The sequence below is a fragment of the Squalius cephalus genome, assembly GCF_949319135.1.
Source record: "Squalius cephalus genome assembly, chromosome: 10".
Taxonomy (NCBI): domain Eukaryota; kingdom Metazoa; phylum Chordata; class Actinopteri; order Cypriniformes; family Leuciscidae; genus Squalius; species Squalius cephalus.
Window position 1 is genome coordinate 44,505,848 of NC_137131.1, and position 26,500 is coordinate 44,532,347.

The 26,500-nt window shown below is 41.6% G+C and overlaps 1 protein-coding gene across 1 annotated transcript in view; it reads left to right on the forward strand.

Moving 5' to 3' along the window:
- The window catches only part of cacna1ib (calcium voltage-gated channel subunit alpha1 Ib), a 155,604-nt gene that overhangs the window by 101,623 nt on the left and 27,481 nt on the right, over positions 1-26,500 (forward strand). The window contains exons 16-23 of the mRNA XM_079884438.1: positions 866-999; positions 4,506-4,982; positions 6,688-6,788; positions 9,235-9,358; positions 19,774-19,842; positions 23,241-23,419; positions 25,376-25,502; positions 25,996-26,121. Coding sequence (XP_079740564.1) covers positions 866-999; positions 4,506-4,982; positions 6,688-6,788; positions 9,235-9,358; positions 19,774-19,842; positions 23,241-23,419; positions 25,376-25,502; positions 25,996-26,121 — 1,337 coding nt within the window. The remainder of the gene's footprint in view (positions 1-865; positions 1,000-4,505; positions 4,983-6,687; positions 6,789-9,234; positions 9,359-19,773; positions 19,843-23,240; positions 23,420-25,375; positions 25,503-25,995; positions 26,122-26,500) is intronic.

The window sequence follows — 26,500 nt, forward strand, 5'->3', positions numbered from 1 at the left end:
ACAAAATGAAACTGTTTTAGGATTTACTTCGAAACTATTGGGTCAAAAGGTTGTACTTTAGTACAGATGAAGTCTATGAAACATCGATAAACTTTGGATTTTGTGTGGCTTAAGACATGAAGACGGTTCAACCAATTTAATAGACTGAACTCTATCTATGTGTCTGTGTCTGTTATTATTTATGATGATGGTGATTTGCACTCATAACTCACCTTTATTTATACAGCGCTCTTCACAATACAGAGTGTTTCAGAGCAGCTTTACAGAGATAACTGGGAAATAATGCAACAAAGTTTGTTTCTAGAAGAAAATAGCATCAGTCCAGCTTAAGTGAGTTCAGTGATGATTCATTTCTGTTGTAAAAAAGTTATTAATTTAGTATCTATACAGATATATATATATCGTCCAGCTCAGTTCAGGTCTCAGATAATGGTGTCAATGCAGGCAGATCAATAATATTGTTGAATATTAAATTAAATATAAACCTGAGCACAATCATGTAAAGCCAGTCCGAATGCAGTTTGGTGTTTTCAGAAAATATTTGTGTCTCCAGGAAACATCTCACACACACTCAGTCAGTGATGTTATTGGTTAATCCTGTTTGGCACTCTTGATGTACTGAAGTTATTCTGTGGCTGTAAAGGGCGAGAGACATTAGTACCTTCAGAGTGTGTGTTAATGGCCAGATTTGCTCATGGCTCGGGCTGACTCCCGTTTCTCTCCTCCAGAAAACACTCTCACTCTCTCACTCTCTCACTCACTCTCTCTCTCTCTCTCTCTCTCTCTCTCTCTCTCTCTCTCTCTCTCTCTCTCTCTCTCTCTCTCTCTCTCTCTCTCTCTCTCTCTCTCTCTCTCTCTCCTCCAGAAAAGCCACCCTCTCTCACTGCGAACGGGCATCTGGATCTGGAGCCGCTGGCCGAGGAAAAAACCAGGAGCAGTTTCTCTGAGGAAAACCACCGGAGGAGAACAATCTGCCTGGGCAGGAGATCCTCATCTCTAGTCAGTCAATGCCTGAGGGTCATTCGTTGTGTGTGTGTGTGTGTGTGTGGATGTTATGAGTCAAGGATACATTAGTGCAAATAAATGTTATTAGAGAATCCCTCAAGCAGAGACTTGTATGTGTGTGAGTGTGTATGTGTGTGAGTGTGTGTGTGTGAGTGAGTGTGAGAGTAAGTGTGTGAGAATGAGTGAGTGAGTGTATGTGAGTGCACGTGTGTGCATGAGAGTGAGTGTGAGTGTGTGTGTGTGTGTGTGTGTGTGTGTGTGTGTGTGTGTGGATGTTATGAGTCAAGGAAACATTAGTGCAGATAAATGTTATTAGAGAATCCCTCAAGCAGAGACTTGTATGTGTGTGAGTGTGTATGTGTGTGAGTGTGTGTGTGTGTGAGTGAGTGTGAGAGTAAGTGTGTGAGAATGAGTGAGTGAGTGTATGTGAGTGCACGTGTGTGCATGAGAGTGAGTGTGAGTGTGAGTGTGAGTGTGAGTGTGAGTGTGTGTGTGTGTGTGTGTGTGTGTGTGTGTGTGTGTGTGTGTGTGTGGATGTTATGAGTCAAGGAAACATTAGTGCAGATAAATGTTATTAAAGAATCCCTCAAGCAGAGACTCATCTGTGTGTGTGTGTGTGTGTGTTTGCGAGAGACTAAAATTCTCTTGATAATGTGCGTTGGACGCTCAGCCAAGGCTTTTGGGGTTTCCATAGCAACCCCTCTTTTAATTGAGGCAGCCGTGTGTATCGAGGGAGAGAGAGACGAGCGAGCGAGCTTGGGTTAAATATAGTGTGTTGAGCTGTTGTTCCTGAAGTCACGTGCCGTCGGGAGATTGTGGTGGGAAAGAGTCTGTGGGAATTTGTAAAAAATCTGTAAAAAACCCAGGCAGAAAATCATACAGATGCATGTGTGTTCAGTTAAAATGTTTCACTTTACCTGAATCACTCATCTTGATGAAGTCTGAACTATCTCACGTTAATGACGTTAGATGTGAACGCTGACGCTTCGTCACCTGACGCGCGTGAGCCGGACTATGTGTGTGAGGTCAACATTAGAGATTAGTGGCGGAGAACACAAGTTTCTATGGCAACTGCTTTTACCGCTCATGCTGCTAAAAATGAGCGAATGCAGTCCGCAAGATCAGAACACGTCGACTGCAATTACCACACACACACACACACACACACGCACACACACGACTGCGTAAAGTTAACTCATCTTCAGTGTTTAAACAGCTAGTGTTGTTAGGAGTCAAATGTTTCTTCAGATTCCCTCCTCTCTCTGTAGCGCCACAGCCGCAGCTCACACAGATAGAGGTGAATGGATGGATTAATGGATTGACAGAAAGATAGATATATAGATGGATGGATGGATGGATATATAGACAGACAGACAGACAGATAGATAGATAGATAGATAGATAGATAGATAGATAGATAGATAGATAGATAGATAGATAGATAGACATAAACTGGAATATGGATAGTTTTTGTAGTGTTGAGCTGTAGTTGGTTAAAGCTACACCACCTCACAAAGTCCTCAATCGGGGTCCGATACCCCCCCTCATCTCCATTCTTAATACACCCCACGACTGCAGTGTCATCAGAATGCTTCTGCACGTGACACTATTCTGAGTTGTACTTAAAATCGGAGGTGTACAGGGTGAACAAGACCGGGGAGAGCACTGTCCCCTATGGTGCTCCTGTGCTGCTGACTACACTCAGAGGTGCCGTCTCTCAGTCGAACGTACTGAGGTCTCTCAGTAAGATAGTCCACACTCATCCCCGTCAGTTCCTCTTTCAGCAGGGTGGGGCAGGGCAATCAAACCTATTAAAGAAGTTATTAAACTGGTTGGCCCTCTCCACATCCCCCTCCATGAGGATCCCACGCTTCAAGCTATAGCCTGTGATGGTCTTCATGCCCTCCACACCTCCCTCATGCTGGTTCTGCTCCATTTTTCTTCTTTAGGTATCTTTAGCCTCTTTCAGCTGGAATTTGAGTTCCTGGTCACCAATCATAAAAGCCCTCTTCTTCTGGTTGAGGAGGTCTTTGATGATCCATGGTTTATTGTTGGCAAAGCGTACAGATCTAGTGGGAACAACAATGTCCATACAGAAGATCATGTAGTCAGTTGTACAACTAGTGATACCCTCAGCGTCCTCCCCATACGCCTCCTGCAGCATTCCCCAGTCAGTATACTGGAAACAGTCCCGCAGGGCCTCCTCCGCCCCAGGAGACCACTTTCTGAAGGAGCGCGTGGTGATGGGTTGCCTCACAACTTTGGGCTTATAGTGAGGCTGGAGCAGAACCAGATTGTGGTCAGGGGCCGTATTCACAAAGCATTTTATCTTACCACTAGGAGTACTCCTAAATCGCACTAAAAGATTTTAGCTAGGAGTTTTCTCTTAAAAGTTATTCACAACGCCTTTCAGACCTACTCTTAGTAAAGAAAAATGACAACTCCTAAACTAAGAGTGAGTCTTCGTTGCTATGGATGACGTCATTACTCATGCACGAGCTTGACTGAAGTGACCACCCTGATTGGCTGATGATTGTAACGCGGGAATGATTCCAAACCCCTCCCCTACGATGATGAGTGACAGGTGACAGGTCTGAGAATGCGTGCGCTACACAAGTAGTGCGAAGGACGGAAGATGATGAATAACTGAATAAATAGCCTAAATGAATAAAGAGTAAGGCTAAACAAATAGCCTATAGCCTAATGAAACATATGGATTGATGCAATATCTTTGCAACATTATTGAATTAATCTGTCACTATATGCCTCTGCTTACGTTTGCAAAGAGAAGAACATTTTAATTTGATTCACAATGAAACGTTACAATTAGTTTACATGCAATGAGTAGCAATTTGTTAGCCAGTGAGTTGACATTCCCCATAACCACAGACAGAACTAAGGGCTTGAATCTCCACCGCTTCTCCCTGCGCCTATCCTCGGCATCCCCGGTACGGCCGTCTCACCTTTCGAGGTAGATGGGGAACAACACCGGCACTGGCCGAGGTCCTGAGAGCGAACAGCTGATCTCTCATGTAGACAAGTCCATGGCTGTTAATCAATAATAAAAAGTCCATATCCATAGGATGGAATAAAAGTATGATAGAACAGCACTGTACTAAATATATAATGACGAAGTTAAAAGTAAAAGAGGGCTATAAAAGACAGAAAACACGAGAGCTCAAACAAAGCTACTGGAGGAGCTGCCGACGCTCATTAGATGGAGACAGACTGAAAGATAGACAGATAAACTGGAAGACAGAGAGATAGACAGATAGAAAGGTAGATGGGTTGATGGCCAGACTGATGTATAAATAGGCAGATAGATAGACAAATAGATGGATAGAAAGTCAGATGGACAGAAGGAAAGGCAGAGACAGATGGATAGATAAACAGATAGATGAACTGGATGATGTATAGATAAACTGGATGATGGATAGATAAACAGATAGATAAACTGGATGATGTATAGATAAACATATGTTTTCTTCCTCTCTCTGTAGCGCCACAGCCGCAGTTCCCAGTACCACCACTGGGGGCGTCCTCCCGCTCACCCGTCCTGGAGCCGCCGGTGCAGCTGGAACAGTGGAGGCCTGAGGGCCGGGGGGGGCATCGGGGGCAGTTTGCGTGTGCGCAGTGTTCACTCTCACCCCGCGGAGCACGAGTCTCTCCTGCCCCCCCCACCCTCCCTGTCCCGCCGGGCCCGTCTCTCTCTCTCTCTCTCGCTCGAGCTGCCCGAGGTCCTGCAGCGCCCCCCTCTGGCCCGGATGAAGAGCGAGGTTCTGCAGCGCCCCCCTCTGGCCCGGATGAAGAGCGAGGTTCTGCAGCGCCCCCCTCTGGCCCGGATGAAGAGCGAGTCTGCTGAACACCAGGACTGTAATGGGAAGACCCCGGGCCCTCAGGGGCCACTGCTGGGAGAGATTTATCCACAGCTCAACGCACGCAAGGACAAGAACAACCTGGAGGAAGACACTGACTATGTGAGTGTAGATGGATATACAAACTGACAGATGGATGGATGGATGGATGGATAGGTAGATGGATGGATGGATGGATGGATGGATGGATAGGTAGATTGACTGACAGATAGATGGATTGATAGATGGATGGATGGGTGGGTGGATGGATAGGTAGATAGATTGACAGACAAATAGATTGATAGACGGATGGATGGATGGATAGGTAGATGGACTGATAGACAGATGAATGAATAGGTGGGTAGATGGATGGATGGGTTGACAGATAAACAGATGGATAGATAGATGTATATACGGATAGAGAGGTAGATGGACAGACGACAGATAGATAAATTAAAAGAGATATATAGAAAGATAGACAGACGATAGATCTGTATAGATAGATAAACAGAAAGACAGGTAGATGGTCAGATATGTAGATGGATGGATGGATTGATACCTAGATAGGTAGATGGACAGATGGATTGAACGACATACAGATGAATTGACAGATGGATGGATGATGGATAGGTAGATGGATAGGTTGATGGATGGGTTAACAGAGGGATGGATGGATGAATGGATAGGTAGAGGGATTGGCAGACAGACAGATGGTTGGATAGGTGGATAGATAGGTGGATGGATGAATAGATAGGTTAGGTAAATAGGTAGATGGATGGATGGATAGATGGATGGATGGATAGGTTAGGTTAGGTTAGGTAGATAGGTAGATGGATAGGTCGATGAATGGATGGATGGATGGATGGATGGATGGATAGGTAGATGGATAGGTGGATGAATGGATGATAGATAGGTTAGGTTAGGTAGAAAGGTAGATGATAGGTGGATGGATGGATGGATGGATAGGTGGATAGGTTGATGGATAGGTGGATGGATGATGGATAGATAGATAGGTTAGGTTAGGTAGAAAGGTAGATGGATGGATGGATGGATGGATAGGTGGATAGGTGGATGGATAGGTGGATGGATAGGTGGATGGATGGGTGGATGGATGGACTCACAGAGACAGCTTCCCTATGTACATAGGGAAACTGACAGATGAAAGTATAGACTGATGAATGGATGTAAGGATAGACTGATAGATGGAGGGATGTAAGGATAGACTGATAGATGGAGGGATGCACTTCTCTCAGCTCTGCTGTTGAATCCATTATGCTAAATTCAGACGATTGTCCCTGAGAAGCAGAAAAAGTGGAATAAAGTCCTGATATTCTCTGAGCCGGACTCTCTCACAGTTTTAAAAGTTCTTGAGCGAGGCCTTCCTTTCACTGAAGTGATTTAAAAACGCTTGGTGAGTCAGTGTGAGCGTATCATTAGAAGTGAGCGGGAATCATCCCGTCTGACAGAGGACTGAGGAGAAACTCGGCTCATTTCAGCTTTTAATAAACGTCTCATCAGTGAACTCCAGCAGCGGCTGATGTGGAGAATAAACAACATGTAGAAGCTCATTATGAAAAGTGACAGCAAACACAACAGCCCAACTCCTCTGGGCACAGCAACTGTCCGATCGCATGAATGTGGACGCCGTACGGATGTATTAATCCTCAAATATTACTCCGTTTATTGGAAATGTCTCCCAGGGAAATTGAAACTGTTATTCAAAGTTAATTGGAAAGAGTTACCTTCATCTCAGATAACCAGAGTCGTGTGTGTGTGTGTGTGTGTGTGTGTGTGTGTGTGTGTGTGTGTGTGTGTGTGTGATACGCAGAGCCTGTGTTTCCGTATCCAGAAGATGATGGAGGTTTATCGTCCAGACTGGTGTGAAAAGAGAGAGGATTGGTCCATTTACTTATTTTCCCCCCATAACAAGTACGTATTTACTGAAAGACTCTCATTCTGCTCAAATCTGTTCAGTCGCTCTGACTGAGTGATGAGAGTACCTGTACTTCACTACTGTACTGATGTATTATTTTAGTTCTGTTAAAACTGAATACTTGTACCTTTACTCAGTTACACTTTACAGGGGGAAAATCATACCTTTAACTCCAGTAAAATTTCACGTAGACTTGTACACATGTCTTAAATCATTCTCCATTATTTTAGAAATAAATGGTATTTTATGTGTCCTAATGCGATTTTGAAAGACGCCGGTTAGTAAATGATGACAGAACTAACTAGTCCTTTGAACTACAGACTCTCAGATCTGATCAGATTACTTGTAATGGAGTAAAATGTTTGGTTTTTGGATTTTACACTCGACACTTGATCTGAACTAGTGAATGTAGTCATTAGCTGTGTGTCGCATCTAAACACCTGTCAGACGTCTCTGTGTGAAACTCACTGTGAAACACCAGCGCTCCTGTCCTGTCTGGTCCAGTTGGAGGTTATATTGAGCCATCAGGGGTGAACCTCGTCACAGCTTCAGGCCACGTCTACATTCATCCGGATACATTTGAAAACGGTGTTTTGGTTTAAAAACACTCTCCGTCCACACTAGCGTTTCAGGCGTTTCCCGACGTCTCAGTGTGGATGAGAAACTTCTGGAAAACGCCTGAAAACACTAAATTCCCCTTTACTGCGCATGCGTAAACCCTCACACAAGCGCACTGAGATGATGCAGACGGAAAAATAAATAATAAAGTTATTGCGCAAATCTTCTGACAGGATCATTTTATTTAGCAGAATATCTCCTCATTCACTGATGGTCCAGGTCTGGTTATATGTTTGGTCTAAAACGCTAAAACTGTTCTCATGTTTCACTGCAGCAAATGTGAGTACATTCTGTCATGTTTGCAGGACTGTGAAATGAAGAGTGTGTGAAGTAACATATTTCATCAACAGTGTGAAAGAGAACAGCTCATAACAGGCACAATACCGCTATAAACATCAATATCTATGGGTAGAATATGCGTCACATGACTAAACTTACATCATCGGTTTTAAACACCTGTGTTTTGACAGTCCACACTACAACACGAAAACACTGTTTTCAAATGTATCCACTTTGGAGAGCGTTTTCAAAAGCTTAGTTTTCATTGGTAAAAACGGCGTCTCAGTGTGAACGGAGTGTGGACGGCCTCAGAGAGACTCAGATCTGACCGCTGGAAGAGTCTCGCATGTCCTTCAGTGCGCTGGAGCTCGACTCCTGCTGCGGCTCATGACAGAACACACACACACACACACACACACACACACTGAGAGGCTCAGGCCTGACACACAGCATGTGTGCAGATTAATGCTCATATGAGCACAGATCACAGCCGACTCACGGTCGACACACAGCAGGAAATATGGGGTTAAAACTGTTGCATTATTCCAAATAAATAGATTGAGATTCACAAATAAATGCAAAGAGATTCAGAAAAATTGATCAAATTCACAAATAAATAGATTTGAAGGCACAAATAAATGTAAAGATTTTCACAAAAAATTGTAAAATTCACAAATAAATTAAATGAGAATTGCAAATAAAATAAAAAAACAAATGTGTTTTGTCACAAACATAACTCTGCCTGGCATTAATTTGTGAAAGGCTTCCATGCATTTGATAAAGAGTATATAACGTAACATTTCCATAATGCGTAGTTCCCATAACAGAGATGTAAAGCGCTGTTTCTCTGGCATTTACAAAGGCTCATAAAATATAATACTGTGGTTTGGCTTGATAAGCATACTAATGGTCTAACAAAATCCAAATTTTAAACATCTTTAACTGTACCAATTTAATGGGCTTTATTCTTCCTATTTGAGCCAATGCAGAAGAATGAGCGAAGTTATATCAGGGTAGGACCGCCCTGATTGTTAAGCAAATCGTGATTGGATAGAGCGGAGAGTGCTATGATTGGTCAGCGCAAATGGCTGTTATCTGATTGTTTTAAGTAGAAAGTGGGTGGAGTCCACTTATTTGTGGATTTGTCTGCATGTATTGATCGTCTTGATGCTAAAAATGTTTCAAAATCCACAAATGTGTGCCGGGGATCTACAAGTGCACAGGAAGCGATTCACAAATTAATACCAGGCAGAGTTGTGTTTGTGACAAAACACATTTGTAAATATTTTTTTTATTTGCAAATCTCATTTATTTATGTTTTATCTTTTTTTTTTTTTTACTTTAACATTTATTTGTCAATCTCAATCTATTTATTTGGGAAAATGCAACAATTCTAACACCATAGAAAATGGGGTGTTCTTGGCTGCAGTATCAAGCCTCTCTCTCCCTCTCTCTCTCTCTCTCTCTCTCTCTCTCTCTCTCTCTCTCTCTCTCTCTCTCTCTCTCTCTCTCTCTCTCTCTCTCTCTCTCTCTCTCTCTCTGCAGGTTTCGTCTGATGTGTCAGACTATCATCGCTCATAAACTCTTTGACTATGTGGTTCTTGCTTTCATCTTCCTCAACTGCATCACTGTGGCTCTGGAGAGACCCAGAATCCACCAGGGCAGTCTGGTAGGTTTCATCACTCACATTCACACACACAGAATTGTCACAGCTTGAGTCAGCGCGGCTCGTCTCACGGTAGTGACACATTGATTTGCAGCTCCGCATGAACACTGTCACAAAAAAAAAAAAAAAAAAAAAAAACTGTCACATGTGCTGGAGCTTCACAGAGGAGAAACGGCAGGTTTAATTCCACCGCAATGATCTGGTTTATAATATATAGTATCTTGAGAAAGATCAAACTGTCTCTTCCTTTTAATTGGAAATCAATATAATAATATATAATAATGTCTGGCAACTTGAAAAAATCTTTAAAAAAAGTTAAACAAAAACAAAAGTTAAACATTTAATAATCTATAAGCATTTCTCAGATTCTATGTACATTAAGTATGTAAAACAACACTGTCAGTACACCAGTTATACAGTTATTCAAAATGATGGAAACCGACAGAAAAACACCAGGCTTGAAAGATTCCTTATCCTGTGGCTCCCTCTAGTGGGAAACATTAATATCAACATTTAAACATTTAAAGTCCCCCTGTAGTCAATACTTTTATCCCTTGAAACTCATCTTTGATCACCAAAATGACATATTTAAATGTTTTTTCCTTCTCAAACTCTTCATGTCTTAAAATATCTTGAATGTAACTCGACACCCTCGCCTCATTTAGTATGCGCGGTTCTATGAATATGCAAATGAGCCCCGCCTCCACTCCCTCACTCAGCTCAGAGATCCACTGGTTGACGATCACACGTTGATCTGATTGGTTATGTAACAGATGTCATATTTATTAATTAATTTCACTCAAAATCTCCCTTTCTTATTATCATTTGTTATATTTCTTTCATTATTTTGCATTCTGGAATTTCATTTATTCTTCTAATATTGATTTCTATTAATTGAGATGTCATATTTTTATGGTTACACGGTCATTTTTCAGTTTTGTTTAATACGGTGCGTGGCTCCTTTAAGAGTCTTTGCAATGTTCTGTCATGTTCCGGTTCTGGTTGCTCTCCTTCAGTTCGCGGTAAATGCGACTGAAGAGAGGTGGGTTTTACTGACGCTCTGTCTGAAAAGTTTGAAATGAGTTTTGTTTAATGTAGTATAACATGTAATTTGTTCTCAAATGCACTTTAATCGTATTCAAACATGTATGAAGTTTGGGTGAATTATGTTATGAGTTAAAGCATGTATTGTTAGAGAGAATTCATTAATGTAAGCATGAGTGTGCAAGCTCTGTTGGCTAAAATAATGCCTTTCACTAACAGGCTGATTGAGAGAAGGCCACAGACTTGAGCTTGCAGTGATTTTTTATTTTTATTCATACAGGTATGTTCACTTTCATGTTTCTGTTTATATTGTTTTTAATTTATGTAAAATGCTTTATTTTTTTTATGAAATGTTAAACAATATTGAGTTGTTTATTTGAGAAACTCAAATATGTGAAATGAGTAAAACGTCGTGCAGTTCGCGGTAAATGCGACTGAAGAGAGGCTGATTGAGAGAAGGCCACAGACTTGAGCTTGCAGTGATTTTTTATTTTTATTCATACAGAATAAAATCCGGCCTGTGAAATTTCTGTTGTCCGGTCTCCTTCATTATAACACAACGCAGAGTCCCGACAGAGACCGGTCACATTGGTGCCGTGACTTTTGTTTGATGCAAGTCATCGTGGATCCTCATCGATCAACGTCAGCTTGGTCGCCGGGGTTTGCTGCATTCTGGAACGTCCAAATTCTGCCTGTATTTGTGCCAAAGGAAAGACAGGTTGGACATTAGATTGTATATAATTCAAAAAAAGGTTGAAACTTCATATTTACAGAAAAAAAAGAGACAAAGAAAAGGTTGAATTTGAAAAAGAACAATTTTTGTTTGATAATTTGATTGTGTATTACTTTTAGGTGTGTACACATGTGAACAGTTTTTTTCTGTGGTCACTATCTGTTTTATTTTATTTTTGTTGATCTGTAAAACTCAAGATGTCACAAAATAGTGAGAAGACAAGTTACTCCCCTAATGATGGGTTTGAATTGGGTTTTGCTAGGGGGCGTATTTTTGGTGAACTTGAACAGACACCACTCAGAAGGACTGTTAATATTGGCTCTCCTGATTTCTGTTCTACCCGTAATCCCGGTAGAGTACATACTACTGAATCAGAAAAGTGTGAAGGTGCTGCTTCAGACAGCCGAGACCACAGTAACGCTGACTTGAGTAGTTTAATCACACAGCTTGCTCAACAAATAGGGCAGTCAATATCTGATCAGCTGAAAAAAAGCAGTGATAAAAAAGAGTGTCCTGATATTCAAACGCAGAGCATAGGGACCAGCCAGGTTCTCATGGAGTCACCTTCTCTTAATTTGACCGGCATGAAGTTAGTGATGAAGCCTGATGTTAAGGCACCTCCCTGTTTCAGAGGGGATGGATCTGACAAATTATCAGTACACGAATGGGAAGAACTCATGGATGTTTATATGAGAAAGAAAGGCGTTCCTTTAGCCGAACAAGCGGATGAAATCATCTCGAACTTAATGGGAAGAGCCAAAGATGTAATCAAGATAGCACTACGCAGCAATCCATCGCTGAAGCCTAAAACAAACCCAAGAATTGTCACAGACATACTCAAACAACACTTCAGTGAATTGACATATTCATCTATGCCGCTTGCTGACTTTTATGGCACTTTACCTGTAGCAGGAGAGAATGCAATGGAATATTGGATTCGGCTTAACAAAGCTGTTGATGTTGCTGACGAGGGTTTGAGAAGGCAGGGCAGAAGTATTGAAGATCCTACTCGTGAGGTGACACAAATGTTTGTTAAACATTGCCCTGACCAATCTCTGTCTGCTATCTTGAGGTTCAAGTCTGCTGATAGGTGGACGGCAGCTGAAATACAAGAACGTCTTGATGAATATCAAGCTGAGAAAAGAGCACAAATGAAGGCGCAGTCTAATCGTTCTGCCTTTGCGAAGACTGTAGCTGCCAATGCCCAAATGTCGAATTTGGATGATGGAACATCTGGAAACGAACTGAAAGTGTCAACAGGTCGAAGTGAGTTGCCAGTTACACCATCAGGTCAGACAGGTGACAGCTGCACTCAGTCTCTTATCAGTTTGCTTGATCGTGTGCTGAAACAAAGCATGCAAACCCCCTCTGTACCTGTAGATTCATTTAGGCATGGGAATGTGAGCAGGAAGTTTTGCAAAGTGTGCAGAGGCATAGACCACTCTACAGTTGCACATTGTAGAAGAGACGGTTTATGCTTGTTTTGTTTCGAACATGGACACAGGAAAAGGGAGTGCCCGAAGTGGAGTAGTCATGACAGTCTGGAGGTAAACTACTCTCCACGAGGAGCTGGTCCTTTAAACCATTAGACCCACATTTGGAGAGGGGATGTGTGGGTGATGATCAAACCCTCATAAGTGATCTGGAGCTGCAGTATGTGAATGCATGCCATACTGCATCTGATGGTACTTGCGTGATATATGCACAAAATATGCAGACAATAAAGGCTTTTGATGAGCTTTTCTATACTTCTGTGATTTTAAATGGTCAGTTCCATATAAGAGGAATGCTTGACACTGGCTCCATGTCTTGTACCCTCAGTGAGACAGCTGAACAAAAGTTGTTGGCTGAAAATGCTGTCTTGGACAAGAAATCACTACCCGAGAATATCGTTCTTGTCGGTGTTGGGGGTAGGACCGCACAGCCAAAAAGTTTGTACGAAGTTAGTATGAAAGTGTATGGCATCAGCTGTCGAGTTCCAGTTCTCGTTGTCCCAGGACAACATGATGATTTAATTCTTGGCTCCAACTTGATTAAACATGTTGTGAACAGAATGAAGAACACAGATGAGTATTGGGACTTCATATCGCAACGTGCTACACAGTTATCACCGGACGGTGAACACTTTTTGGATGTTATGTCAAATCTCACACGCTGGCGACATGATGAGATCCCTAGCAAAATCGGAACAGTTAAGCTCCATCATGCTGTCACTCTTGCTGCTAACCAAGAGCATTTAGTGTGGGGAAGACTGCCCAGCAACACTCCATTGTCCCTTGGGAGCACCATTCTCGTTGAACCAACTGCCTCCAAGACTATGCCAAGAAACATCATGGTAGCTCGTGTGATAACATCTATGTGGGGTGATAGGTGGGTACCTATGAAGATAACCAATTTGTCTGACCAACCTGTCACGTTAAGAAAGAATCGGAAATTGGCAGATGTTTCACCTTGTCTGGCTGTAGAAGATTTCCCAGTTTTCCAGGGCACTGGAAAGATAAAGGAAGGTAGTTCAGAGGTGGAAGCTACCCCAAGTTGTGCTTCAGATTTGAGATTGCAAGATGTTGGGTTAAGCGAAATTGACATCAGTCACTGCAAAGTTACTGAAGCATCCAAAGAGAAACTTGTGCAGTTGTTGTTGAATTACAATGATGTGTTCTCTAAGCATCCCTTAGACTGTGGTGAGGCTAAGGAATTTGAACATCGCATCCGACTTACAGATGAGAGGCCATTCCGGTTGCCATATCGGAGGATCCCTCCTGCTCACTACCAGAAGTTGCGCGAGGTGTTAACCGAAATGGAGGAGCAAGAGATAATAAGAAAATCTGTAAGCGAATATGCATCGCCATTAGTACTGGTGTGGAAAAAGGATGGAAGCCTCCGCATTTGTACAGACTTCAGGTGGCTTAATGCGAGAACACTCAAAGATGCTCACCCACTCCCTCATCAGTCAGACTGCCTTGCTGCTTTAGGAGGTAACAATTTCTTCAGCACTTTGGACTTAACCTCTGGATTCTATAATTTGCCCATGCATGAACAAGACAAAAAATACACTGCTTTCATTACTCCTATGGGACTACATGAGTATAACCGCATGCCACAAGGCTTGTGCAACAGTCCAGCTTCATTCATGCGGATGATGCTTAGCATTTTTGGAGATATGAACTTTACCAGCTTACTGTGCTATTTGGACGATTTACTTGTGTTTGCGCCCACGGAGCATGAGGCCTTGAGCAGGCTTGAAATGGTTTTTCAGCGGCTTAGGTTACATCACTTGAAACTGAGTCCCAAAAAGTGTCATTTCTTGCGTGATTCAGTGAAGTTCTTGGGCCATACTATTTCTGGCCATGGTGTCTCTGTGGACTTCACGAAGGTGGATGTTATATCCAAAATGTCCAAAATGCAACTTATGGAGGAGGATGGTTGCACTCCATCAGCACGAAGAATCAAGTCATTTTTAGGAATGATTTTCTATTATCAACACTTTATTCCTAATTGTTCTTCGATCGCCAAGCCTCTCTTTGCTCTAACTGCGGGTCAGAAGAGACGGAGTAAAGCGAAAGTTAGGAAGCCTGTGGGCACGTTTAGAAAGCTGAATCCAAGTGATTGGACAGAGGAATGCAATATTGCTTTCAATACACTCAAGGAGAGGTTGCTGAACTGTGCTGTGCTTGCGCATCCTGATTTCTCCAGGCCTTTGATTCTTTCAATTGACGCGTCTCTGGATGGCTTAGGTGCTGTGCTATCCCAAGTTCCAGCAGGGGAAGAAATAGCTCGGCCAATTGCCTTTGCCAGCAAGACCCTAACCGTGTCACAGAAGAAGTACCCTGCACACAGGCTCGAGTTTTTGGCTTTGAAGTGGAGTGTGTGCGAAAAGTTCAGTCACTGGCTCAAGGGGCACACCTTCACAGTTTGGACTGACAACAATCCACTTACGCACATTATGACTAAGCCGAAACTCGATGCCTGTGAACAAAGGTGGGTTTCAAAGTTAGCCCCTTATTCTTTCGACATAAAACATATCGCAGGAGTCAAGAACATTGTGGCCGATGCCCTAAGCAGAGATCCATTTGCAAGATCAATTAGTCATAGGCTCATGAATGAGAGTTACAACCGCTTACTTACCGAAGCTGATGCTGTAGGAGAAGAAGGGATACAGGATGTGTTTCGTCTGAAGGTTGATTGCCACAAGATAAGTGATCAGGTTGGATGTCAATCGGGCTGTCATGTGCAGTCATGTGATCCAGTTGCCGTCAAGACACTTTGCCATGTCCAAGATGACTGGGAAATGGCGACGGTGACACGAGCCGTTCAGCTGGTGCAGTTAGTTCAGCAGATTGCAGACACTAGCCACGGTGAACAGCCTCTGCCTATGTTCTCTCATGACGAGTTGGAAAGAAGTCAAGAGCTCGACCTTACCATTTCCAAGGTTCTCCCTTTCGTGCTTCGTAAAAGACGCCCTTCAAGAAGAGAGAGGGAAAAACTCGACTATAGAGCTTTAGCCCTTGTCAAGCAATGGGATCACTTAAAAGTGTGTGATGGGATTCTGTACAGGGTGACTAAGGAACCTATAAGCAGACAGAGAAGACATCAGTATGTTCTGCCTCAGTGCATGGTAGAAAAAGCTTTACACGGTCTTCACGATCTTGCCGGTCACCAAGGACAGGCTAGAACAGTTCACTTGGCAAGACAGCGCTTCTTCTGGCCCAAGATGGAGCGTGAGATCAGAGAATATGTGAAGTGTTGCAGGCGGTGCATTCTGGCAAAAACACCTGAGCCAGCTGCTCGAGCTCCACTGGAGAGTATTCAGACTTCTGCACCTATGGAGTTGGTTTGTCTTGACTTTTGGAGTGCAGAAGATAACAAACAGCGTTCAGTAGATGTGTTGGTCCTGACGGATCATTTTACGAAACTTGCACACGCCTTTCCTTGCATCAATCAGACGGCTAAGCAAGTTGCTCGGAAGATATGGGACCATGTGTTCTGTGTGTATGGGTTTCCTGAGCGGATCCATACGGATCAAGGAACAAATTTTGAGAGTGAGCTCATTGCTGAACTGCTTGCACTTTCTGGGGTCTCCAAATCTCGTACAACGGCCTATCATCCTATGGGAAATGGCATCACAGAGCGGTTCAACCGAACATTAGGAAGTATGCTTCGCTCCTTGCCTCTGAGATCTAAGGATAAGTGGCCACAACAAATTCAGACTCTGACCTTCGCTTACAACTCAACAATACATGAGACGACGGGTTACGCACCTTTCCAACTCATGTTTGGCCGTGTCCCACGATTACCTGTGGACATAATGTTCAAGCAAGTATCGAAGGATCCAGTGATTGTTGATTACAGCAGCTATGTCGCCACTTTAATGTCTCATCTTCACGAAGCAGCTGAAATTGCTCAAAAACATGCTGTACTAGAACAGAGGAAACAGACCAAGATGTATAACCGCAAGATCAAGGGAGTACATTTGAACAATGGAGATAGAGTGCTCATTGCCAATAAAGGAGAAAGAGGAAAAAGGAAGTTGGCAGATAGATGGGAACCTACTGTGTACACCATTGTGGATAATGATCCCCAGACACACATATACAAAGTGAAGGATGACAAAGGACACATTAAAGTTATACATCGAAACATGCTCTTAGACATCAGTTTCTTACCTGTGACATGTCCTGAGGATGAAACATGTGAGTCAACGGTTGCCGATTGCTCGAGCGATTCAGAGTGTGAGAGCCAATCAACAAACTCCACTGATTCCTTGGAGGATGAAGATCCTAAAAACGAAACGCGTTCATTAGTATTGAATGAGGATGTTTCAAAGAGTTCAGAAACATTTGACGTACAAATGGAACAGGACACAGAGAAAAGTGATGATACTTACTGTGTTAATTCTGGTCAAGACAGCCAAAACCAGATGCTCCCTGAAAAAACATTGAGCACAGGAACTTCTGATTGTGACAATGTATTGGCAACATTTGACTTGACTAATTCAGGTATCGTTGACTCCGACTTACCTGTATGTGATGATGTGTCCATGCCAGGTCCTGAACAAGCGCAAGGCACTATTACAACACGGGCTGGTAGAGTAGTAAAAAAAGTCAACCGTCTTATTGAGACCATGGCTCAAAAGCCATTTAAAATGCCAAGTTTGTCAAACAGGTTCCAGAAAAAGTCACAGTCCCTTTTAAGCCTATTCTAATATCCGTGATTGGGTAGGAAGTTTATTTTATGTTTCTTTTGGGGATAATTTTTTTTTTTGTTGCCATGTGATATGAGAATAATGTGAATGAGGATTTGTTGCAAAGGTTAAGTGTGGTATGGTGTATTTGGCAACATACTTTACTAAGTGGTTTTGAGGCCTGATCACCCTCAAATATCTCTGTATCTGTCAAGACAGATAGCTTTCATTGCTGTAACTGGAATTTTTGCATTGTGATTCTTTAGTAAATCCTCTTTATGCACATGCATAATTTTGGTGAAATTAGGGGAGGTGAATGTAACAGATGTCATATTTATTAATTAATTTCACTCAAAATCTCCCTTTCTTATTATCATTTGTTATATTTCTTTCATTATTTTGCATTCTGGAATTTCATTTATTCTTCTAATATTGATTTCTATTAATTGAGATGTCATATTTTTATGGTTACACGGTCATTTTTCAGTTTTGTTTAATACGGTGCGTGGCTCCTTTAAGAGTCTTTGCAATGTTCTGTCATGTTCCGGTTCTGGTTGCTCTCCTTCAGTTCGCGGTAAATGCGACTGAAGAGAGGTGGGTTTTACTGACGCTCTGTCTGAAAAGTTTGAAATGAGTTTTGTTTAATGTAGTATAACATGTAATTTGTTCTCAAATGCACTTTAATCGTATTCAAACATGTATGAAGTTTGGGTGAATTATGTTATGAGTTAAAGCATGTATTGTTAGAGAGAATTCATTAATGTAAGCATGAGTGTGCAAGCTCTGTTGGCTAAAATAATGCCTTTCACTAACAGGCTGATTGAGAGAAGGCCACAGACTTGAGCTTGCAGTGATTTTTTATTTTTATTCATACAGGTATGTTCACTTTCATGTTTCTGTTTATATTGTTTTTAATTTATGTAAAATGCTTTATTTTTTTTATGAAATGTTAAACAATATTGAGTTGTTTATTTGAGAAACTCAAATATGTGAAATGAGTAAAACGTCGTGCAGTTCGCGGTAAATGCGACTGAAGAGAGGCTGATTGAGAGAAGGCCACAGACTTGAGCTTGCAGTGATTTTTTATTTTTATTCATACAGAATAAAATCCGGCCTGTGAAATTTCTGTTGTCCGGTCTCCTTCATTATAACACAACGCAGAGTCCCGACAGAGACCGGTCACAGTTACAAGGTAGTTTGTGACGTCAGAAACACCAGCGATTTCAAAGCGTGTTTTTGAGACTGTCTTTGGTTCACTGCAGTTTTAAGGAGGAAATACTCAGCAATGCTGTCGACTTATGAACTTACACATGGTTTGTCTTAAAGCACATTAAAAACACCACATAGACATAAAAACGAAGAAAGCGCGGTCGGAAGAGTGCAGAGACGGCTCTGCGTGACGCCTGGTTCACACCGGACGCCGAAGCGGCGCGGAGCGGAAAATCATGCGCGGTCCGGCGCCTGCCTGTTCACACCAGACGCTTCTCCGCGGCGGTCGACAAGCGCTTCTGCTCAGTTGTTGTTTATTCAGAGCTATTTTTTACATCATGGGTAAGTAAATAACCTCATAAAATGAATACACCATGTTTCTGTAACCAAGAAGTTTGTACACTTCTTTTATTAATCCGTTGTCGAGACACACACGCAGCCAGAGAGAGAATATGGTAGACAGTAGTAGTGTAGATATACCGTTTAAAAATATACATCCTCTCTTCAAATTTATTAAATCTATTTTGTTGTGTTTTTTCTTTGTTTGTTTTCATCTTTCTAGTCTGTTTAGATACACAAATATGATCGCATTTGTCACTCGCGGTATTTTAATTTTTGAAAATTGCTTATATTTTGACAATTGACCGGATTGTCTCGTGTTTCTTGGTGTGACTTCCTGCCGGAATGGATGCGGATCACTCGCGGCTCGCGCAAAAAATAGACCAGATGCCGAAACTGGCGCTTCACGGCGCTTCGCCGTCCGGTGTGAACCAGGCGTGAGAGGTATTTATCGACAGGAATGTTAAATACAAGCACAACTCTAGGGGTCGCTGTTTGAGAAGAACATAAACTGCATAGTGTGCCTTTAAAATATTAAACTGAAAATGTTTATGCACTGAAGACCATCACACACTCTAGTAATGATTTACAGACTCTCAGGAACTAACACTGTTAATCAGCGAACTAGATCGGTTTGGCTAGCTGTGTATCTGTTCCTGTAGAGGCTCGGCGTGTTAAAGCATGAACTTCAGCAGGACTGGTGTGACATTTCAAGCGTAATAATCATAGGATATTTTACCCCAGTAATGTAAAAGTCTCACATCTCATTCTTAGTTTGACATTTCTGGAGCCGCTGTATCATTACCTCGCGCTGCCTTGCCTCACTGTTTCTCTCTCTCTCTCTCTCTCTCTCTCTCTCTCTCTCTCTCTCTCTCTCTCTCTCTCTCTCTCTCTCTCTCTCTCCCCCATCAGGAGCGAGTCTTCCTCACCATCTCCAACTATGTTTTCACCGCCATCTTTGTGGCCGAGATGACAGTCAAGGTAACGTCTCACCTGAGCATGTCGTGTGTGTGTGTGTGTGTGTGTGTGTGTGTGTGTGTGTGTGTGTGTAAGGTATCCTGAACACTTCTGTGCAGCCTGTATCAGTGGCTGTGCTCATACACACAACAATGGGCAGTTAATCATAATAAATATAGTGCAAAAAAACAAACACTTTAACATTAAAAGAATGTGACCAGTGTGATTATTCCTCTGGCTGCTCTTCATTAATCTCAGGACTGGGAACACTGGTTTAATGTTACACATTAAAATGAAAGATGACATACATGACTCATCAAATAATCATGCAGAGGTCCAATATTCTAATAGATTTATGAAGTTTTAAAAGAGAAATCTCTTCCTTGTCTTTCTGTGGCCCTCAACCTCAGAATCACTCATTAAACCGCACTGCACCAGACTGATTTAACCCTATAAACCCTGCACACTTCTACGAGCTCGGAGTGATCAACATGAGTGATTAGGCAAGGCAAGTTTATTTATATAGACATGTCATACACAATGGCAATTCAAAATGCTTTACATAGAAAGCAATTAAAATATCACATTATGGCAATTCAAAGTGTTTTGCATAGAAAATTAGCACAAAATAAAAGCAAGGGAATTTAAACCAGTTATAAAAGGAATTAAAAGAGATAAATGATACAGTTATAAAATTAATTAGAGTAAAATGAATTAAAGTATTAAAAAGATGATACATAGAATAAACTTCTCATCTGGCCAAACAGCGGTGTCTAAAATTTTGCATATAGTTTTTCTCTGACACTGAGTCTGTGGTGTTTATTCGGCGCGCCTAAGAATTCCATTGGACGTCTCCGATGGACCCGATTTTCCCTTAAAATCGGACAGGAGGAGCTCTAGGACTGACCTCGGGTTCACTGCTCCATCAGTCCGCACCCACAGAACCTCGAGTTTAATCACGTCAGACTCACTCCACCACAGCCCTTACGAAAAAAAAGTATACTTCAAGTTCATTTTATGAAGTATACTTGAGTAATGTTCAAGTATATTTTTAAGTATACTTTATGTAGTAAGTATACTAATGTCAATATGTACTAGTAGTAAACTTGTAAGTGTACTATTTTAATACCGCTTGGGACTAAATTGGCCCACTTGAAGTATATAAAAGTATATGTTTAAGTGTACTATAAGTGTAACAGTAGTAAACTTTAAGTGCACAGCTAGTTCATAATTATGTTTCTCATTTGTACTGCAAGTGAACTTATGGGTATACTAGTAGTTTACTATTTTAATACTTGTAGCAACTTTGAAGTATACTCTCAGTAAACTACTAGTTTAGTAGTTTTATACTACAAGTTTACTGAGAGTACACTAAAAGAAAACTTTCTAGTATACTTGCGGTATAAAACTACTAAAACTAGTAGTTTACTGAGAGTACACTAAAAGAACAAAAATAATATATAAATGGTAAACTATTAGTATGATGTTAAGTTCACTTAAAGAAAACTTGTAGCATAAAACTACTAAACTAGTAGTTTTCTTTTAATGTACTCTCAGTAAACTACTAGTTTAGTAGTTTTATACTACAAGTTTTCTTTAAGTGAACTTAACATCATACTTATAGTTTACCATTTATATATTATTTTTGCTTTTAGTGTACCCTCAGTAAACTACTAGTTTAGTAGTTTTATTCTACAAGTTTTCTTTAAATGAACTTAACATTATACTTATAGTTTACTATTTATATACAATTTCTCAGTATAAGTCAAGTACACTTAAAGTAAGTGTAATCAAGTATATTTTTGAGAAGTATATAAAATGTAGACTGAAAGTATGCTTTCTTCTTTTTAGTTGAAAAGTATACTAATAGAACAATTGAATAAACTTATTTTCCATGCTTATTTTATTTGCTCTATAAGCTCTTACATTTACATTTTTATTCATTTAGCTGACGCTTTTATCCAAAGCGACTTACAATTGCTATATATGTCAGAGGTCGCACGCCTCTGGAGCAACTAGGGGTTAAGTGTCTTGCTCAGGGACACATTGGTGTCTCACAGTGGATTCGAACCCGGGTCTCTCACACCAAAGGCAGGTGTCTTATCCATTGCGCCACACCACCCCTCTCTTCCACTCGAAAGTTTGTTACTATATAAAGCTGAACATGTTAGGCTAGTTTATAAGACGGTGTGTAATATTATGTTTTTAAAAAAGTATTTAATAAGCTACTCAATCAAAATAGTAAACACAAGCACAAGCCAAGAATACTTAGAATACTTAATTATACTTTTAAGTATATCTCGATCAACAAGTATAGGCCAAATATACTTAGACTTTTCTGTAAGTATAAGTCAAGTATACTTAAGTGGAATTTGAAGTATATTTCTGAGAAGTACATAAAGTATATTTCTGAGAAGTATATAAAATGTAGACTGAAAGTATACTTTCTTATTTTTAGTTTAAAATAAGTATACTAATAGCACACTTGAATAAACTTCTTTTTCGTAAGGGAGGCCCAGGCCACCAGCATGGCTTCATCTCTCAGTTTCTCCAATTAAGTCATTTGTGTTTGTCTCTTATCCAGTTTTCAATGCCATTTGAGTTTAGAATCAAAAGGAGGATGCAGAAATAAGATACAGTGTAATCAGTCGGACGTACAGTGGCACAGCGCTCATTCTGTAAATGCACAGCTGAACAGAAGTGTTCTGAGTCTGGATTTGAATGTGATACTGTAGGAGCACATCTGATCTCTTCTGGAAGCTGGATTTTATATCATATCTGCGATACTGTTATAAACTGATAAATCTCATTGATTTACATTACAAGCATCAGAATTTCATCTTTTTGTCCATATAAATATCAGCATCTGCATCAAATTGCATATTTTTATATAAACTGTCGTGGAAATTCTCAATCTGACTTTGACAATACAAACAACTTCCAGTCATCTTTATAATTAATACAATACTACAGTATCAATACAATACAATACTACAGTATCAATACAATACTACAGTATCAATACAATATTACAGTATCAATACAATACTACAGTATCAATACAATACTACAGTATCAATACAATACAATACTACAGTATCAATACAATATTACAGTATCTATACAATACTACAGCATCTCAAGGTAATTCCCGTCTCGAATACTTCTAATACAAATCTAATACAATTCAATACTTTGAGGTAAAGGTTCAATAAACTGTTTTGTTTATAAAAGCAGATTTCTCTCTCTCTCTCTCTCTCTCTCTCTCTCTCTCTCTCTCTCTCTCTCTCGCTCTCTCTCTCTCTCTCCCTCTCTCTCTCTCTCTCTCTCTCTCTCTCTCGCTCTCTCGCTCTCTCTCTCTCTCTCTCTCTCTCTCTCTCTCTCTCTCTCTCTCTCTCTCTGTGTGTGTGTGTGTGTGTCAGGTGGTGTCTAAGGGCCTGTATCTGGGTGATCGAGCATATCTGCGCAGCAGCTGGAATGTTCTGGATGGTTTTCTCGTCTTCGTGTCTCTGATTGACATTGTGGTGTCGATGGCGGGCGGAGCGAAGATCCTGGGAGTGCTGCGCGTGCTGCGACTGCTGAGGACATTACGCCCGCTCAGGTCACAACGACAACACACACTGTCTTTAGAGCAGCGCAACACACTGACACACACTGACTGCAGGTTCATTCTGTGCTCATGCTTTATTAGCAGAATCATGACTCTACAGGTGAAGAGATATAAATCTACAAATCACCAGCCGTTCCCCAGTTGATTAATCACAGTATTAGGACAGTTGTTTTGTATTACAATTGTTTTTTCAAACGTTATGTTTAACCATCCTAATGAGGCACAGATCAGAAATCTGAACACTGGATAAGTGTTTTGTAAGTGAAAATAAGATAAGTGAAAGACATTGTTGACATTAGTTCTCTTTTTATCACTCCATTAATCAGAAAATGCTGTCAACAGACAGAAATCAAAGGTTTTATCTGTATGTTGACAATGTTGTGTAAATAAGGTGAATGATATCTGAACAACCCTTCAGAATATAGATATGAATAAAAAAATGAGAAGTTTGTTGTGTGTGAAGCTGCTGAAGTTTCTGACTCAAACTCACTGCCTTGAGAGGATTATTGTAAAGTGTTACCATGAAAAGACCCTGTTCTTGGCTGTCGAGTCTGTGCGGTTGGCAGTCCGGCGGTCTGGGCTGGTTCTGTGTGGTTCTGTGTGGTTCTCTGTGGTTCTGTGCGTTCTGTGTGGTTCTATGCGGTTCTGTGTGGTTCTGTGTGGTTCTATGCGGTTCTGTGTGGTTCTATGCGGTTCTATGTGGTTCTGTTCGGTTCTGTGTGGTTCTATGCAGTTCTGTGTGGTTCTATGTGGTTCTGTTCGGTTCTGTGTGGTTCTGTGTGGTTCTATGCGGTTCTGTGTGGTTCTGTTCGGTTCTGTGTGGTTCTGTGTGTTTCTGTGTGTGGTTCTGTGCATTTCTGTGTGGTACTGTGTGGTTCTGTGCATTTCTGTGCGGTTCTGTGTTGTTCTGTGGGGTACTGTGTGGTTCTGTGCAGTTCTGTGTGGTTCTATGTGGTTCTGTGTGGTTCTATGCGGTTCTGTGTGGTTCTGTGTTGTTCTATGCAGTTCTGTGTGGTTCTGTGTTGTTCTATGCAGTTCTGTGTGGTTCTGTGTGTGGTTCTGTGCGTTTCTGTGAGGTACTGTGTGGTTCTGTGCATTTCTGTGTGTTTCTGTGTGGTACTGTGTGGTTCTGTGTGGTTGCTGTGCTGTTCTGTGTGGTTCTGTGTTGTTCTGTGTGGTTCTATGCAGTTCTGTGTGGTTCTATGCGGTTCTGTGTGGTTCTATGCAGTTCTGTGTGGTTCTGTGTCGTTCTATGCGGTTCTGTGCGTTTCTGTGTGGTACTGTGTGGTTCTGTGAGTTTCTGTGTTGGTTCTGTGTGGTTCTGTGAGTTTCTGTGCGGTTCTGTGCGGTTCTATGTGGTTCTATGCGGTTCGTGTAGTACTGTGTTGTTCTATGCGGTTCTGTGCGTTTCTGTGTGGTACTGTGTGGTTCTGTGCGTTTCTGTGTGTTTCTGTGTGGTACTGTGTGATTCTGTGCGTTTCTGTGTGGTACTGTGTGGTTCTGTGCGTTTCTGTGCGTTTCTGTGTGGTACTGTGTGGTTCTGTGCTGTTCTGTGCGGTTCTGTGTTGTTCTGTGGGGTACTGTGTGGTTCTGTGCGGTTCTATGCAGTTCTGTGTAGTTCTGTGCATTTCTGTGTGGTTCTGTGTGGTTCTATGCGGTTCTGTGTGGTTCTATGCGGTTCTGTGTGGTTCTGTGAGTTTCTGTGTGGTTCTGTGTGGTTCTGTGCTGTTCTGTGCGGTTCTGTGTTGTTCTGTGGGGTACTGTGTGGTTCTGTGCGGTTCTATGCGGTTCTGTGTGGTTCTATGCGGTTCTGTGAGTTTCTGTGTGGTTCTGTGTGGTTCTGTGTGGTTCTATGCGGTTCTGTGTGGTTCTGTGAGTTTCTGTGTGGTTCTGTGCGTTTCTGTGTGGTTCTGTGTGGTTCTGACTGTGTTCTCTTTTGTTCCTCAGGGTGATCAGTCGCGCTCCAGGACTGAAGCTGGTGGTGGAGACTCTGATCACTTCGCTGAAGCCCATCGGAAACATCGTCTTGATCTGCTGCGCTTTCTTCATCATCTTCGGCATCCTGGGAGTTCAGGTTAATCTCACTCATACTCAGTCATCGCTGATCTCTCGCCCTGCTCCGTCAGACGCTGATCTCACGCTCTCTCTGTGTGTGTGTGTGTGTGTGTGTGTGTGTGTGTGTGTGTGTGTGTGTGTGCGCGCATCTGTGTGTGTGTGTGTGTGTGTGTTTGTTTGTGTGTGTGTGTGTGTGTGTGTGTGTGTGTGTGTGTGTGTGTGTGTGCATGTGTGTGCGTGTTTGTGTGTGTGTGTGTGTGTGTGTGTGCGCGTCTGTGTGTGTGTGTGTGTGTGTGAGTGTGTGTGCGTCTGTGTGTGTGTGTGTGTGTGTGTGTGTGTGTGCGTGTGTGTGCGTGTGTGTGTGTGTGCGTCTGTGTGTGTTTGTGTTGTGTGTGTGTGTGTGTGTGTGTGTGTGTGTGTGTGTGTGTGTGTGTGTGTGTGTGTGTGTACGTCTGTGTGTGTCTGTTTGTGTGTGTGTCTGTGTGTGTGTGTGTCTGTGTGTGTCTCAACAGCTCTTCAAAGGGAAGTTCTTTTACTGTGTGGGTTTGGATGTGAAGAACATCACCAATAAATCCGACTGTCTGTCTGCGAATTACCGCTGGGTTCATCACAAGTACAACTTTGACAACCTGGGGCAGGTGAGGGTCCGATCCGTCTCTTCATGATTCCTGAAGTCTTTCTTTCTCCATAGACATTACTAAATATTCTCCAATATAGAGTTTTGAGCTGAACGGCCATATCTGAACCAGTGTTGTTTTAGAATCATTGAGATACTATTATAGTTATTATCAGTAAGTTGAATTCATTTATGTTTTTATATTTCCCATAACTCCAGTTTCCATCACTCCACAATAAATCCTTTAAAAAATCCAGAAAATACAAGTACAAGTTTAAAATAGTATCTTAAAAATGTATGTTAATATTAATTTTCATACAAAAAATATAAATGGTTTAAGATTGTTGAGAACAAATTGATGACATCATTCATAGTGCATCATGGGAGTGTGTGATTAAAGA